Consider the following 18,194-nt stretch of genomic DNA (forward strand, 5'->3'; position numbering starts at 1 on the left):
CAGATGTGACAAAATCATGTGGGCGTGGCAACATGGGAACACACACAGTGACAACGTGCCAACACACACGGGCTTGTGTGGGTAACAACAGTATGTACTGTGGAGTGGTCACCATCACGTGTTCTGTACATTATAGCCTTTCATCTGTTGACATTAATTAATCAATGAACTTCCAAAAGTATTAGGTCACTGCACATACCAGGAATTGTACTTTCAGGTCATGAGACTGACAAAATATATATTTCACCTTCAGTAATTCATTAATGATCCTCTCTCCATCTCTCTACGGTAGTGCTCACTCTTAATACTTCATACATGTATCACATGTCACACTGTTTCCTACAGACATTCATTATTGTACCACTCTCTGGAGAACAACCTGCCTTCAGCTACAGACCAATATTACAAATTTTGACTCATCACTCCAGACCACAAGCTGTACTTTTTTCATGCATAGTTCAGTTGCTTGGCCTTGTTTTCATGGTGAAGCTATGGCTTTTAGGCCTGGATTAGTCCATGAACACCTGACCTGTCTGCTCAGAACAGCAGACTCTGCCACTTCTGATCTGACGATTTCAAAAGAAAGGAAGCATGTGTCTTTCATCTACCACTCTACATTTCCTTGGTGACCACGCTATGGTCCTCCAGATTGTCTCTTTATTTTGTGCTTCTTCAAAAAAACTTACAGAGCTCATCTAGAAACCCCAGACTGCTTTGATGTCTTTGCATGGGAGAGACCTCACTGATGCAGCACCTATAACATAGTATAACTACGCTTCATAACTAAAGCATTTTGAGTGACTGCAGTGCACAAAAACTACACTGTATAATTATATAAATAACCTTTGCTACGTCTATTTTGTGTCTTGTGGCTGTGTCATGGTGACCTGTGATATGAAATGTCCATCTTCACCTTCGTACCAGGTTTGCTGTTCCATACCTAGATTAAAACCTTATTTACTGATATGTCTGTTTCACTTAATGAATATGTTTCAACCTATAAATGATTATTATGATGTTTGATATAATCATACACCTGGCCATAATCCTACAAATCCCTTTACTTTGTGCGAGTGGACCAGGACAAATTCATCATTCACTTAGCTTTTTTGTTCATTGACAAAAATTAACTATTAACACTTCTGTTTTTGAAAGCATTCTTACTTCACAGCATTTTGGGGTAACTGCCTGTACCATAGTGAGAAACACTGGGTGAAGTGCACAGTATTTCCACAGAAACAGGAAATGCCTCGAATTTGCTTACACAGCTAAAGGACCCCATCCTGTTGCTCTCTCTATCTCTCTCTCTCTGTCTCTCTCTTCCTCTCTCTGTATGTTCATCTCTACATGTATGACAGTGGAAAAAGGAGTCTTGGCTTTTCTCACAAGAAAACAATGAGCTTCCATTTTACAATTTGCTTTCATCTTTAAAATTGTTAAAGATAGCAATTTTATTGACAAAAAATAAACACACTATTTTGCAATGTTTATAACACCCCCCCCCCCCCCCCCACCACACACACACACACACACACACACACACACGGATGTCCTGCAGTGTTCTACCCAGACTGAGGCCAGAACCATCTACACACCCTGTTTCTCCTTCTGTCTCTACTGAACGCTCTGGTTGCCGAGGTTCAGACTGTACAGCTGCTGATTCTAGACACTGTCGACTTCACAGTCACAACCTAGGTGGGCATTTCAGTTTCAGGCTTCATAACGGTGCTGTGGGAGTCAGTGGAGTCATGATATTTATTTAAATATACACTCTGTGGTCTCCGCAAGAAACATAACTGATCTTCACAAACCTGGCAGACCTGCCATTCACAAACAAAGGCATGGGGTGGTGTAGGAGTGACAAGACCTAATATCAACACTCAAGGAGGATTAAACCCCTGAACACAGAACACAGCCGAGCCAAGTTACTTGTGCTCTAGCCCACAACACTTATTATTCTGATACTTCTGCAACAGTTTATGAAGCTCTGGATAGTGTGAAGGATGCAGTGTGGAACATAGCGTCCGTCTTATGCTGTTGATCCACCAGAGATTTGCAAGGTTTCCTTCTCAAAAGAATACAATAGCATCCCTCTGCCTGGAGTTAACTGTCCTTAACCATCATGCACGTCCAGAACAACTCCACAAGATTTACTGGGTTAAACTGTCCTCATCAACAGCAGGACATTGCACTTCAGAGTACAGACTGTCGTAATGTCTTCCTCTCTTCACTGTTGTGGTTTGTCCTTTATTGACGTGTATGGCAGCATAACCAATTTCCTCAGCACCATCGTCCTGTGGAAGTGGACAATTATCAGACACACAGGACTACAGATGCACCCTCAAAATCACGCTCACACACTCTTTGTAATTGTTTACCTGATCGATTGTGTTTTCTGTCTCAACACCTTCCTGTGTCACTGCACAATGAAAAAATAAATAATAAAAATGAAAGGGAAAAATGAACTTTTATTACATCTTGATGGAAATTGATGCTTCTGCTTCTGTAGCATTTTAGTCATCTTCAGTTTTCATCAGTTAGGTCTATAGCAAAGAGGACATCACCTATCAGTCTAGCTCAGGTGTTTCACCTGATTGACTAAGTGAGTCCCAGTACTGAAACATTCACAATACTCAGAGAAATGAGGCACACAGATGGCGCATGTTTGTTACTGTATTGTTTCTTAAAGCAAATCTGATGAAACACTTACTTACACTCACTTTAATGAACACTTACCAGAGGGCTGTTCCCAGAGTCTCTTTCTCTGGATTAATCTAGCTTGAACGCCGATCACAACCACACACACTCCCAGTGCTGTTCCTAGACAGATTACTATGGGATCCAGAGGCCCTACTGGATAGGACAATAAATCACTTGAACCAGTGCTTAATTTGTAAATCAAACGATGCCGGAACGCAAACAGCGGACAACATAAAATGTTACCGGATCGAGGCAGACAGTTACCGGAACGTACGCTTCAAAATTAAAGAGTTCCCGGATCCTGTTCCGGCAGGATCTGGCTCAAATTAAGCCCTGACTTGAACTATGATTAGAAAACTGACTAATTATGACTAATTGTGAAAGTATACACAATTACCAACTGTTGTTCCGTTTCCAAGAAGGATCTTCCCACAGGTGTGCACAGCGCAGTAGTAAGTGCCAGTATCCGAGACGCTGAGGACACTCTTGGAGAGGTTGTACACACAGCTGTGTGGAGAAGAGCTGATCTCACACTGACGGCTGCTATGATGAGTGGAGATGATTTCAGGATGGGAGTCTCCTGCAGAAGCTCTGAACCAGAACACTTGGAGTTCTGCTGTTCTCCTCTCAGAGAGGACGCTACACTGCAGAGACATGGACTCTCCTGGAGAAACCCTCCCTACATCTGGACTTTGGACCACTGATATGTTTACGACTCCATGACCTAGTTGGAATAATACAAAATCAAGTCTTATAGTATTTCAAAATAGTACCCTACATCAGAATTAGTGGTTAGTATAGTACATGCTGTTATATAAAAGATTTAGTAGCAAGCTAAAAAAAAGCATAATCTATGTGTACTTGGGTAATAAACTAGACCTAACACCTAATAAAACCTGATTAAGTATTTATTATGAATCAAAATGACTAGGGGATTCAGCAAATTCTACCATTTTAAAGTAGAAAAGTAGAATTTGTTCATTACCTTTCACAGCTAAGAATGTTCCAGTGGAAAATGTGAATTTATTCCAGAGAGACATCCCACAGAAGTGCATTCCTTCATCTTCAGCTTTTACATGTGGAATTGTCAGAGAAAGGCCATTCGGGATCCGCTTCAATTGTAATTCCGAACTGAGAAATCTAGGTGAAATTTCATGATCACTGTTTGCCATCGCTGTCCCCACATCTTGAGGTAGTTCTCCTGGCCTTTGTTTGTACCAAACCACAAAATCAAGACGAAAGTCGTGTGGAAATGTGCAGTTAAGTGAAGCTGCTTCTCCATTCTTCACTGAGACAAGCGACAGTTGATAAAGCTCCACAACCTGAACCAGAGCTTGAAAAACACATCAAAAGTCAAATCTTGTCCCACAAGGCAAGAAACTAAAGTTTAGACAACTCATACTCATGAAATGTGTTCAGTTACGAAGGCTAAGAACAGCTGTGCATCTTTATCCCTCTTCTAGTAAATATCAGTTACATTCAAACTTACATGTTTTGCAAAGAGATAAAATAAGAATCCAGACTGGTGTCATCCTCATGAAGGGAATGACTGTTAATGGGGAAACTGCTCCTCAGGTGCTAAGAAAAGAACTGAAGTGATGTTTGCTGGAAGGTTTTCCCCTCAGTGGGCTCCAGCACTCACAGGGTCTCAAAGTGTTTTTCAACCTACCTTCTTTTAACCCAGTTTCGCCACAATACGTCAGTGATGAAAAGATGGAAAAAAAAAACAGAACACTCCAGGAGATGCATGTTCGTGAGAAGAGGATGATCAAGAAAATGCAATTGAATCACGATAACTGCGTACATATTACATATGTGTGTATGGGTTAGAAGAACATAAACTGGATGTGTCCTCCTGTTATATCACAGATATATAAACAGGTTAAATATGTAAACATCAGAGGAAGACGTAGAGGTTTCTGGTGCTTACGTATTCATGCATATTAATTTAAGGATTTTTACCATTCATGAATACATACATATTTTTGCTGTGTCCCTGGCTGTGTGTAAGCAAAATAATTATAACATTTAGTTAGACTATTGTACATTACATATGTCCTATTTCACTTAACATGCTATTTTGATCTGGCACTGGAGTTAAAATGTTTAAATCAGTATGGACACTACAGAATTGCTTAATATGGCAAACACTAAAAGTTAAAGAATAAAGTTAAAGAAACAATATAGATTAACAGCTTTGGCCAAACCAACAAAACATTTAGTGTACAATAGATAAATAATGAGCACTTTAGCTGAAATGTTTACACTGTATAAAAACAGATGCATAGACAATAATTGCATAATTTTGAATTGGAAAAAGCCCACGTGGCCAAGAATGTCCTCACATTAAAGGAGTGATTCAGTCATTTATCTCATATTCATGTATTCTCTTTTATTCGACATGTTGTGACTACAACTGAAAAACAACAATTTGCTCCAACAGCATGTCTTCAGAGGAAAATGAATTTCCATCAGTTTAGTTTCTATCGCATTGATTACAGAAACTGTTCAAATGTAAGTTGTTTACTGGTAAGACTTGTATTATTTTTAATTACTGCAGACTTTAAAGTGAAATAAGAAATGGTAGCAGAAACAGTGTTGTGGCGGTGTGTATTGTGGAGTGTGATGTTCGCCGTGGTGTGTATTGTGGAGTGTGATGTTCGCCGTGGTGTGTATTGTGGAGTGTGATGTTCGCCGTGGTGTGTATGGTGTGACTGCAGCTGTGATGAGTGCTGTTACTGACACTGATCTGAGCTTCTCGGTTTCTTTCTCCTACTTCTCCTCACCACAAACCTCAGAAGCCCAGTTACTGCACTCAGAGCGACAAATGACGACCTACAAAAGTCTGATAAGTAGTACTACTGAAATCCACCATCATCCACGTTCACATCAACCCTTTATCATCTTACAAACATTAGTGAGAGCATGAAGAATTCCAGAACTCTCGCTTCGTTCTGATTGGACACCTTTCTTTGTAGTGCTACCTGCTGATTGGCTGCCCTTATAAAAGTCGGTCCTTCACGTCCTCTTCATCTGCTCCTCCTCTAACATCACTGCTTCAGAGAGACTTCACATGCTGTTAATGATGTACTGTACATGGACAGCAGAATGTCCCCAAAGTGCCATTATATGGGGAACTGGTGTTAGAGTACTGACAGCAGTTACTGGTTACTGACAGCAGAGTACAGCACTTCAGAATACACACTGTGCTCAGTCTCTCCTCTCTTCTCCTGGCCTCGTCTGGTTTTCCTCTCATTAAACTGTATACCAGCGTAGTCCAGCTCTAAAGCATCACGCTCCTGTATGGAGAATGTTTGAAAGATTATGAAAGAGCTGTTTGAACCACAGGACTGTCAGTGTGAATGTGATGTCAGCTCTTTCTGTATCGACATGAAACACACAGTCCCAGCTGCCTTCACATTACCTCAGTGGTGGACGTCTTTATCAAAGTCTCTTGTTGAAGTCTCACTGTAGTGGGACAAAGTAAAATTACATTACTCCACACATTTTTCTTTCCATTAAGACCACTCAATAAAAAGTAATGTTGAACAACAACTCAAAAAAGAGTAACATTCACCAACAACTCAATAAGGAGTAATGTTGACCAAAAACTCAATAAAAAGTAACGTTGGTCAACAACTCAGTAAAGAGTAATATTGACCAACAGCTTAATAAAGAGTAATGTTGACCAACAACTCAATAAAAAGTAACATTGGTCAACAATTCAATAAAGAGGAATGTTGACCAATTACTCAATAAAGAGTAATGTTAACCAACAACTCAATAAACAGTAATGTTGGCCAACACGTTATTTCACTATGAGGTGTTGTTGAAGGTTTACATGCAAAGCTTTAACAGACACTCACCACTGCAGTGTTCACAGTTTCTCCTTCTACAGATTAAAACTGCCTGTGCAGAAATGACGAGCACACACACTCCCAGAGCTGCTCCCACGATCATCAGCACAGCATCCACAGGTGTTTCTGTAACAAATGAATTCTGAAAACGTTGCGCAAAAGTTTCTTTAACCACTTTAGCTGAGCTGGCCCCTCTAGAGGTACGAATGATCATAATAGCAACAACACAACAACAACAAGAATAATGATAACAATAATAATAATGTTTTCTTTTAGCTGTTGTGACAGGGAATTGTCAGTGTCTAATAATAAAAATGATTATTTTTTAACATTTTAGGCAATGGTACAAGATGAGTGTCTAGTCTGTGGACCAATGATTTTAAGTGAAGACCATCACCAGTAACTAAGAAGGGGTTAGATGGTCTGTATGAAGACTATAGATCGGTATCAAGCACAAGACATATAGGGTAGAAGCAACAGTAGTACATGTTTACAGCTGTTTGTGATGAACCAGCACAACCACTGGCATACAACACACATAATCAAATGACTGGGACTCTCTGTACTGGTGCCTCTTTTTAATTGATTCAATCTCTTCCTGCAACCATTTGATCTACAGGTAGGAGCTTCTGTCTTTGCCTTTTTCACAACACAAGGAAAGGCAGACATTTACAGACCTGTAAGGCCAAATCAAGTTTTGAGTTGAGTATACTGTTGTGTATGCTGTCAACAGAGAGGCGCAGGGGTTCACAACAAACATATTAAAACCAATACTGTCATGGATACTTAAGCCTAACAACATGAACAGTAGATAAGAAACAAAATGGGTGATAAATAATTTGTTTTTAGGGTATCTAATGGCTCATTTGAGTCACGGGTCAAAACCAACCCAAAATTGTAGAAGGAAAAGTGTTGCACCTGTGTGTATTGTGGAGTGTGATGTTTTCCGTGGTGTGTATGATGTGACTGCAGCTGTAATGAGTGCTGATACTGACCCACGTTAACCTAAGAGATCGTAACAGAAAGCTAACACAAGGCGAAGGTTAAAACTTACTGAGACTCACTGTTGTTCCATTTCCAAGAAGGATCTTCCCACAGGTGAGCACAGCGCAGTAGTAAGTGCCAGTATCAGAGACGCTGAGGACACTCTTGGAGAGGTTGTACACACAGCTGTGTGGAGAAGAGCTGATCTCACACTGACGGCTGCTGTTGTGATGAGTGGAGATGATTTCAGGATAGGAGTCTCCTGCAGAAGATCTGAACCAGAACACTTGGAGTTCTGCTGTTCTCCTCTCAGAGAGGACGCTACACTGCAGAGACACGGACTCTCCTGGAGGAACCCTCTCCACTTCTGGACTTTGGACCACTGATATGCTAAATTCTCCATGGCCTAGTTAGAATAATATAACATTTTAAAAATCTTGGCCATCTTAATATGTTTGAAAAGTGGCAAACTACATCAGAAAATGTGGTTAATAAAGTACATGCTGTTATTTAATGCATATAATAGCTCTGAAATTGCAGAGAGAAACACAACTGTGAAAATAGTACTCAGTTTTAATAAAGTAATTAAAAATAAATAAACCATACAAATGAGAGAGGAGTATGGAGAAGATAAAGGAGTTCTTTAGTAAGACGAGACGTAGCACATTCAACACCTCGAACGAGAAGCACTGGAGTGAGAGTTAGGAACCGGCACTCAAGTATGTGAGTGAGAAACGATAGACAAGTGAACAGAATTACTAGCAATCAGGGTATTGGGAGAGAATGAGTGTGAATGGATATTGGTGGGTCTATGGCTAATTTGTGATAGAAAACACTCAATGTGTATATAAAAGATAAGATAATCCTTTATTAATTAAAAGAGCTCAATCTATAGATATATTTGTAATAAAACAGACCTAATGTCATAGGTAATTTAAATGCTGAATTACCAGTGGGTTCAGGAAATTATTTGATTAAATGACCAATAAGAAATTGTTCATTACCTGTCACAGCTAAGAATGTTCCATTAGAAAATGATTTTTTGTTCCAGACAGACATCCCACAGAAGTGCATTCCTTCATCATCAGCTTTTATGAGTGGAATTGTCAGAGAAAGGCCATTTGGGATCCGCTTCAAGTTTAATCCTGAACTGAGAAATTCAGGTGAAATTTCAGCATCTTGGCTTCCTATAATTGTGCCGATCTCCTGAGGTAGCTCTCCTGGTCTTTGTTTGTACCAAACTACAAACTCAAGACGAGAGTCTTGTGGAAATGTGCAGTTAAGTGAAGCTGCTTCTCCATTCTTCACTGAGACAAGTGACGGTTGGTAAAGCCCCACAACCTGAGAAAGAGCTTCAAAAACACATCAAAAGTCAGATCTTGTCCCACAAGGCAAAAAACAAAGTTTAGACAACTCATACTCATGAAATGTGTTCAGTTACGATGGCTGTGCATCTTTATCCCTCTTCTAGTAAATATCAGTTACATTCAAACTTACATGTTTTGCAAAGAGATAAAATAAGAATCCAGACTGCTGTCATCCTCATGAAGGGAATGACTGTTAATGGGGAAACTGCTCCTCAGGTGTTGAGAAGAAAACTGAAGTGATGTTTGCTGGAAGGTTTTACCCTCACTGGGCTCCAGCAGTCACATGATCTCTTAAAGTGTTCTTTCCACCTGTCATGGTTGCTCCCTCCCTGGCGTATCAGTTGCCTTAAATACCCCGTCATGTGCTGCTGTTTTTACTTCCTAGTTTTTTCTTCTATGTGTACGATGTTTGTACATACCTGTTTTCTGTTGTGTTTCAATTTGTTTGTGTTTTTTTTCTTTGTTTGTAATGTATTGTAGATATTGTAGATATGTTTGTCTCAGTGCCTTAACTCTATTTAAACAATCCTGATAATGAAGCCTTGTGTAAAGTTTCTGTTTCAGCTGTTTTGTGTTATGAGACCCCAGATAAGTGAAATGGTTCTTCACATCTTGGTGAACACTACGGGGAGGAGTGACCAGTAGTGCAAGTGGTGAGAAAGAAAACCCGTTATGGGACTTGATTGTTTCTCAAGTGCTCTGTGAGCTTCCCCATGTTACCTCCCATTGGGAGCTTCTAAGTAGGTTTGGTATCTTTGTGTCCATCCAGGTCACCCAGTCGCCTGTCTGAGTCTCCGTCTTGTTGGCCACCCAGTCTGAGCCATTGTGGACACCAGCCAGGCAGATCTAGACCGATTCTGTTCCTGGCATGGAAGACACTGTCCAGGTTTCTGTTCTGGGCAGATAACGTCATCTGAGTTTCTGTCGCTGTGGTTGTACTGCAGGCCACCAAATGAGTTCCTGTCATATGTGTCAGGCCTGTTCTTATGACGATGCCTCCGGACCCTACGCTGCCGCTGAACACTGCCATTTACTGCTGCTGCCATCTCTTGTCACTCGAGTTACGTCGTTCCCTCCTATCACCTGAGGTTCCTTTGAAACGTGCCATATTTTGTCAATTGTGATTTTTTTTTACACCCCAATCGAAATTTGTCCTCCGCTTTTAACCCATCTGTGCAGTCAGAACACACACACACACACACTAGTGGTTACTAGGGGGCTGTGGATCACACGTGCCCAGAGCGGTGGGCAGCCCTAGCCCGGCGCCCGGGGAGCAGTTGGGGTTAGGCGCCTTGCTCAAGGGCACCTCAGTCATGGCCTGTCTGGGAATTGGGAATTCCTGGTTCCCTCCTGTCCTGCCCAAGGCAGCATCTGCTGCTCCCAGTGGGCCTCCAGCACTGCTGTATTGCCTGTGTCCGTGGTGCAAGCATCCATGTTTTTCCCTTTACCTGTGCCTAGTGTTGTTCTTGCCACCCTGTTTGTGGTCTCTGTCCCCGTGTCTATGAATATGTCTGTTTCTGTTTCTGTTCCGGTTCCTGCTCTTGTGACCTTTGCCACATCTATGTTACGTTTTTGTTCTCTTAGTCCTCTTTTGCCTCTGCTCATCACATATGTCTACATACTATGTTTTTATATATTCATCATAAATCATTTTTTTGTGTATGATTATGGTCACATTCATACAAAAAAAACATGTGACTCAAGGTAATTTTCTATATAAAGTTTATATTTTAACAGTGTCATAGCATCTGTGTTATGAATTGTTTCATTAAAAAGTTGTACATTAATTTTATACGATTGTACAGAAGTACATATAGGCCTATGATCCCTTCATAGGCCTACTACTAATTTAACAGGAAACCTGAGTGTTTTATCTTGCATATATTTATATTTACACAACAGAACAAATTGCTGCACTGTTTCTATATGAAACATATGAACATTTATTTTTATTGGAAAAAGACAACTTCTAATACTTTGCTTGATAACCAATTTAACAGCTACTTACATTAATGCCAATAATGTTTCACGTTCTCCCAATAGGCCTACTCCTAAAACAATAGGTTCCTCAATGAAAGCCAACTGCAATATTTAGACTTTATAATATTCTTCTTCAATCATTAATGTTTCTTGAAGCTGCTCTGTTTTCTTCCCTCTTAGGCTGGAAACATACTTGCTGTTTGCCCATGCGTTCGCGTAGACAACGTTCGCGTACGCGTTGCGTTAACTATTGGAGGACGTGCAAGACCTACGCGCCAAACCGACGCAGGATACGCGAAGCAGCCATGATGCGTACGCGAACGCGTAGTTAACAGCAAGTATATCTTAGCCTTTAGTTCTGTCAGTTTGGCCATGATTGTAGAACTAATGGATGAAGCAACAACATGTTTCCCTTTGAGATTAAATTAAGAACAAGGCTTACAGTTGTGGTCAACATCGGCACACCTGGACACTATGTAAAATATCTCCTCAATATTTATTATTAAACATAAAAACATACTGTAGATTACATCCACTTTGATCCTGTCCAGTGCTTGACTTTTAGATGTCCATTTTAAAACGTTACAAGAGCTATGCTATGCTAACTGTTTTAGCTAGCTAGGGTAATGCTAGCTACATGAACAGAGGTGGACCTCTGGCGGATTCCATGTTCAGAAAGTAAAAGTCCTCACCAACATTTTTGCTCAGGCTTCCTGGATTGTGTTGATTCCACAAATTTTACCTGACGTGCACTAATTAGAAAATCCAGCAAGCTTGAGTAAAATCCTGGGAGGGAGTTTTACTTTCTGAACCTGGAATGTCCACTACAGAGAATTAAAGGAGTAGCAAGCTGGTCACACGATAGCGCACAGCACATTTGTTTGTCTACTTAAGTATATCATTTAACCCCATACAGTAACATTAATGAATATAACTGCTGTAATCGAAACAAACTAAAGCTGCGAGACGTAGGCCTATTAGAGTCAACTAACTAACGTAAATATAAAGTTTATTCATACTTACTTGCAGGGTTGCCAACTTTCACGCATTGAGCGTGAGACACACGCATTTGACCGTCTTCACACGTTCACACGCCACACATCCGATTTCTCACGCCGAAAAAATAATCTAGTTTATTTACCTCTGATCCATATCTATGATTCAATGAGTTACTAGTTCGCTCTGGCGCCAACCACTGCGATATAATACTTAATTTGTGTCCATTTTACACCCCCCCGGTAACCATTTACGTTCTGGTCCACAGGTGCGCACTAGCCTACACGTTTACCTCTTCCTCTACCAACTTCCTAGCTCAGTCAGGTGAATAGGTGGGGAGTCATACATGGATTGGCTCCCTTTGCATATTTGTATTATCTGAAATTTCCAGATACCGATGACATTCAAATATAAACACATAGAGTTTTCCTATGGTTATCTATTATGAAGCTCTCTACATTCTCACATGTATGCAGGCCATATATATGTGCCATATTTTTGTCAATTGTGATTCATTTTCACCGCAATCGAAATTTGTCCTCCGCTTTTAACCCATCTGTGCAGTTAGAACACACACACACACACACACACTACTGATTACTAGGGGGCTGTGGATCACACGTGCCCAGAGCGGTGGGCAGCCCTAGCCCGGCGCCCGGGGAGCAGTTGGGGTTAGGTGCCTTGCTCAAGGGCACCTCAGTCATGGCCTCAGGCCTGGGAATCGAACCCACGACCCTCCGGTCACAAAACCAGCTCCCTATCACCACGCCATGTCTGCCCCATATATGTTTCTAATATATGTCTAACAGGCCGTACATTTTATATGAATTTCATTTGTATATGTTACATATATGTCACACAGTACATACATTTAATACATATTTACAATGTTTAGGAAAAAAGAAACTTAAAGGTGAAGCGAAACTTAATGTTTTCCTGAAAGACTGTGGAAGAGCAGGAGTGAGGAGGCCACAGTGGCCTTGAGAAGAACAGGATGAGCTCCCTCAGTGCAAGATGAAGTATTTTGTACTCGCTTTCATTCTATATAAATTGATCTGAAAATAACTTTTGGTGTCAAACTTTGCTTGGGTGACTCAGTCAAAACCAATCGGTTCATCGGGGCAGTGTTGGGGCCCATCTGGGTCAGGAGAAAAAATCCCAACAAATGCCACATACTTAATTTAAGGTAAAACTCATAAGACTCATATATGATAAAAAAAAAACCTTTCCATATGGGTAGCTTTTCTGTGTCCAGGGTCTTCTGCTGTTGCTTTTGCTCCTTGGTCTGTTCCTGTGTTTCCGGTGTCTGTTGCTCCTGTCTTCAGTGTCTACTTTCGCTTCATTCTGATTGGTCACCTCTCTTTGTAGTGCCACCTGCTGATTGGCTGCCCTTATAAAAGTCTGTCCTTCACGTCCTCTTCATCTGCTCCTCCTCTAACATCACTGATTCAGAGAGACTTCACATGCTGGTAATGATGTACTGTACATGGACAGCAGAATGTCCCCAAACTGCCATTATATGGGGAACTGGTGTTAGAGTACTGACAGCAGTTACTGGTTACTGACAGCAGAATTCAGCACTTCAGAATACACACTGTGCTCAGTCTCTCCTCTCTTCTCCTGGCCTCGTCTGGTTTTCCTCTCATTGAACTGTATACCAGCATAGTGCAGCTCTAAAGCATCACGCTCCTGTATGGAGAAGGTTTGAAAGATTATGAAAGAGCTGTTTGAACCACAGGACTGTCAGTGTGAATGTGATGTCAGCTCTTTCTGTATCGACATGTAACACACAGTCCCAGCTGCCTTCACATTACCTCAGTGGTGGACGTCTTTATCAAAGTCTCTTGTTGAAGTCTCACTGTAGTGGGACAAAGTAAAATTACATGACTCCACACATCTTTTCTTTCTTTGTATTAAGACCACTCAATAAAGAGTAATGTTGACCAACAACCTAATAAAGAGTGATGTTGACCAATGACTCAATATAGAGTAATGTTCACCAACAACTCAATAAACAGTAACGTTGACCAACAGCTCAATTAAAAGTAACGTTGGTTAACAACTCAATAAACAGTAATGATGACCAACAACTCAATAAACAATATTGTTGGCCAACACGTTATTTCACTATCAGATGTTGTTGAAGGTTTACATGCAAAGCTTTAACAGACACTCACCACTGCAATGTTCACAGTTTCTCCTTCTACAGATTAAAACTGCCTGTGCAGAAATGACGAGCACACACACTCCCAGAGCTGCTCCCACCATCATCAGCACAGCATCCACAGGCGTTCCTGTAACAAATGAATTCTGAAAACGCTGCGCAAAAGTTTCTTTAATCCAGTGGTTCTCAAACTTTTTCTATCATTCCCCACCTCAGAAGGAGGGGAAATTCCACGCCCCAAATACAAATGATAGTTTAAAATTTTGGGGGGGGGGGGGGGGGGTGAACGTAATTTGTTGATGGGGGGGGGACTGACGGCAAACGTAATTTGTTGACCGGGGGGCTGGTACAATTCATTAAAGGGCCGAATCTAGCCCTGGTTCACACTGTTCCGCAGACATTTTAAACATCCAGTGCTTATGAAAACCGGTCAGGCATTAAAACGACATGCTTAAAAAGGTTCATTTCTTCCAATTGCTTGTGCCCCACACTTTGAGAAACGCTGCATTAACCCCTTTATCTGAGCTGGTTCCTTTGGAGGTACGAATGATCATAACAGCAACAACACAGCAACAAAAATAATAATGATAACAATAATAATGTTTCATTTTAGCTGTTGTGACAGGAAATTGTCAGTGTCTAATAATAAAAACTATTATTTTTTTACATTTTATGCAATGGTACAAAATGAGTGTCTAGACCAATGATTTTAAGTGAAGACCATCACCAGTAACTAAGAAGGGGTTAGATGGTCCGTATGAAGACTATAGATCGGTATCAAGCACAAGACATATAGGGTAAAAGCAACAGTAGTGCATGTTTATAGCTGTTTGTGTTGAACCAGCACAACCACTGGCATACAACACACATAATCAAATGACTGGGACTCTCTGTACTGGTGCCTCTTTTTAATTGATTCAATCTCTTCCTACAACCATTTGATCTACAGGTAGGAGCTTCTGTCTTTGCCTTTTTCACAACACAAGGAAAGGCAGACATTTACAGACCTGTAAGGCCAAATCAGTTTTGAGTTGAGTATACTGTTGTGTATGCTGTCAACAGAAAGGCCCAGGTGGCTACAACAAACATATTAAAACCAATACTGTCATGGATACGGAAGCCTAACAACATGAACAGAAGATAAGAAACAAATGGACAATAAATTATTTGTTTTTAGGGTGTCTAATGGCTGATTTAGGTCACAGGTTAAAACCGACCCATTAACCTAAGAGATAGTAAGGCAGGGGCAGTCATGGCCTGGTGGTAGGGAACTGGTCTTGTGACCGGAGGGTCGTGGGTTTGATTCCCAGACCTAAGGCCATAACTGAGGTGCCCTTGAGCAAGGCACCTAACCCCAACTGCTCCCCAGGCGCTGGGCTAGAGCTGCCCACCGCTCTGGGCATATGTGATCCACAGCTCCCTAGTAATCACTAGTGTGTGTGTGTGTGTGTTCTGCCTGCACAGATGGGTTAAAAGCGGAGGAGAAATTTCAATTGGGGTGTAAAAAAATCACAATTGACAACAATATGTTACATAAATTACATGGTAACAGAAAGCTAATACAAGAAGAAGATTAAAACTTACTCAGACCTACTGTTGTTCCGTTTCCAAGAAGGATCTTCCCACAGGTGAACACAGCGCAGTAGTAAGTGCCAGTATCCGAGACGCTGAGGACACTCTTGGAGAGGTTGTACACACAGCTGTGTGGAGAAGAGCTGATCTCACACTGATGGCTGCCGTTATGATGAGTGGAGATGATTTCAGGATGGGAGTCTCCTGCAGAAGATCTGAACCAGAACACTTGGAGTTCTGCTGTTCTCTTCTCAGAGAGGACGCTACACTGCAGAGACACGGACTCTCCTGGAGGAACCCTCTCCACATCTGGACTTTGGACCACTGATATGTTTAATTCTCCATGGCCTAGTTAGAATAATATAATATTTTTAAGATCTTGGCCATCTTAATATGTTTGAAAAGTGGCAAACTACATCAGAAAATGTGGTTAATAAAGTACATGCTGTTATATAATGCATATAATAGCTCTGAAATTGCAGAGAAACAACTGTGAAAATAGTACTCAGTTTTATTAAAGTAATGAAAAATAAATAAACCATAGAAATAAGAGATGAGTATGGAGAAGATAAAGGGGTTCTTTAGTAAGACGAGACGTAGCACATTCAACACCTCGAACAAGAAGCACTGGAGTGAGAGGTAGGAACTGGCACTAAAGTATGTGAGTGAGAAACGATAGACAAGTGAACAGAATTACTAGCAATCAGGGTATTGGTGTGGATGGATATTGGTGGGCGTATGGCTGAATTGTGATAGAAAACACTCAATTTGAAGTATATAAAAAAAGCTCAATCTATAAATATATTTGTAATAAAACAAACCCAATTTCATAGGTAATTAAAATGCTGAATTACCAGTGGGTTCAGGAAATTCTTTGATTAAATGACTAATAAGAAATTGTTCATTACCTGTCACAGCTAAGAATGTTCTATTAGAGAATGATATTTTGTTCCAGTTAGACTCTCCACAGAAGTGCATTCCTTCATCATCAGCTTTTATGCGTGGAACTGTCAGAGAAAGGCCATTTGGGATCCGCTTCAAGTTTAATCCTGAACTGAGAAATTCAGGTGAAATTTCAGCATCTTGGCTTTTTAGAATTGTGCCGATCTCCTGAGGTAGCTCTCCTGGTCTTTGTTTGTACCAAATTACAAAATCAAGACGAGAGTCTTGTGGAAATGTGCAGTTAAGTGAAGCTGCTTCTCCATTCTTCACTGAGACAAGCGACGGTTGATAAAGCTCCACAACCTGAACCAGAGCTTGAAAAACACATCAAAAGTCAGATCTTGTCCCACAAGGCAAAAAACAAAGTTTAGACAACTCATAGACTCATGAAATGTGTTCAGTTACGATGGCTAAGAACAGCTGTGCATCGTTATCCCTCTTCTAGTAAATATCAGTTACATTCAAACTTACATGTTTTGCAAAGAGATAAAATAAGAATCCAGACTGCTGTCATCCTCATGAAGGGAATGACTGTTAGTGGGGAAACTGCTCCTCAGATGTTGAGAAAAGAACTGAAGTGATGTTTGCTGGAAGGTTTTACCCTCACTGGGCTCCAGCAGTCACATGATCTCTTAAAGTGTTCTTTCCACCTGTCATGGTTGGTCCCTCCCTGGTGTATCAGTTGCCTTAAATACCCCGTCATGTGCTGCTCTTTTTACTTCCTAGTTTTTTGTTCCACGTGTATGAAGTTTGTACATACCTGTTTTCTGTTGTGTTTCAATTTGTTTGTGTTTTTTTCTTTCTTTCTTTCTGTTTGTAATGTATTGTAGATATGTTTGTTTCAGTGACTTAACTATTTTTAAAACCCCCCTGATCATGAAGCCTTGTGTAAAGTTTCTGTTTCAGCTGTTTTGTGTTATGAGACCCCAGATAAGTGAAATGGTTCTTCACATCTTGGTGAACACTACGGGGAGGAGTGACCAGTAGTGCAAGTGGTGAGAAAGAAAACCCGTTACGGGACTTGATTGTTTCTCAAGTGCTCATTGGGAGCTTCTAAGTGGGTTTTGTATCTTTGTGTCCATCCAGGTCACCCAGTCGCCTGTCTGAGTCTCCATCTTGTTGGCCACCCAGTCTGAGCCATTGTGGACACCAGCCAGGCAGATCTAGACTGATTCTGTTCCTGGCATGGAAGACACTGTCCAGGTTTCTGTTCTGGGCAGATAACGTCATCTGAGTTTCTGTCGCTGTGGTTGTACTGCAGGCCACCAAATGAGTTCCTGTCCCTGTCCTATGCGTCAGGCCTGTTCCTATGACGATGCCTCCGGACCCTCCGCTGCCGTTGAACACTGCCACTAATTGCCCCCGGCATCTCTGTATTGCCTGTGTCCATGGTTTTCCCTTTACCTGTGCCTAGTGTTGTTCTTGCCCCCCTAGTTGTGGTCTCTGTCCCCGTGTCTATGAATATGTCTGTTTCTGTTTCTGTTCCGGTTCCTGCTCTTGTGACCTTTGCCACATCTATGTTACGCTTTTGTTCTCTTAGTCCTCTTTTGCCTCTGCTCATCACATATGTCTACTAGAGGTCGGAATCGTTTACTATCTCACGATTCAATTTGATTCCGATTTTGGGGACCA

At 41.1% G+C, this 18,194-nt stretch overlaps 2 protein-coding genes across 3 annotated transcripts; both read right to left on the minus strand.

Annotated features, from left to right (window-relative positions):
- Window positions 1-1,538: 1,538 nt before the first annotated feature.
- LOC143526582 (uncharacterized) lies at window positions 1,539-4,457 on the minus strand. The gene is made up of 6 exons (XM_077021057.1): window positions 4,190-4,457; window positions 3,686-4,033; window positions 3,098-3,424; window positions 2,737-2,853; window positions 2,379-2,419; window positions 1,539-2,294 (listed from the first exon to the last, which is right to left on the minus strand). Exons 1-6 carry the CDS (start codon window positions 4,236-4,238, stop codon window positions 2,151-2,153), a joined length of 1,026 nt encoding a protein of 341 aa, XP_076877172.1. The 5' UTR covers window positions 4,239-4,457; the 3' UTR covers window positions 1,539-2,150.
- A 25-nt stretch (window positions 4,458-4,482) lies between these two features.
- Window positions 4,483-17,183, minus strand: LOC143526581 (uncharacterized). 2 transcript variants are annotated; one of them, XM_077021056.1, is made up of 8 exons: window positions 17,034-17,183; window positions 16,529-16,876; window positions 15,633-15,968; window positions 8,546-8,893; window positions 7,612-7,947; window positions 6,567-6,683; window positions 6,125-6,168; window positions 4,483-5,999 (listed from the first exon to the last, which is right to left on the minus strand). In XM_077021056.1, exons 1-8 carry the CDS (start codon window positions 17,080-17,082, stop codon window positions 5,862-5,864), a joined length of 1,716 nt encoding a protein of 571 aa, XP_076877171.1. In that variant the 5' UTR covers window positions 17,083-17,183; the 3' UTR covers window positions 4,483-5,861. The 2 variants fall into 2 exon arrangements, 1 of the variants encoding a protein (XP_076877171.1); XR_013133894.1 differs by lacking the exon at window positions 4,483-5,999 and having other exon boundaries at window positions 7,622-7,947.
- Window positions 17,184-18,194: the final 1,011 nt, after the last annotated feature.

Source organism: Brachyhypopomus gauderio, chromosome 11 (assembly GCF_052324685.1).
Source record: "Brachyhypopomus gauderio isolate BG-103 chromosome 11, BGAUD_0.2, whole genome shotgun sequence".
Lineage (NCBI taxonomy): Eukaryota > Metazoa > Chordata > Actinopteri > Gymnotiformes > Hypopomidae > Brachyhypopomus > Brachyhypopomus gauderio.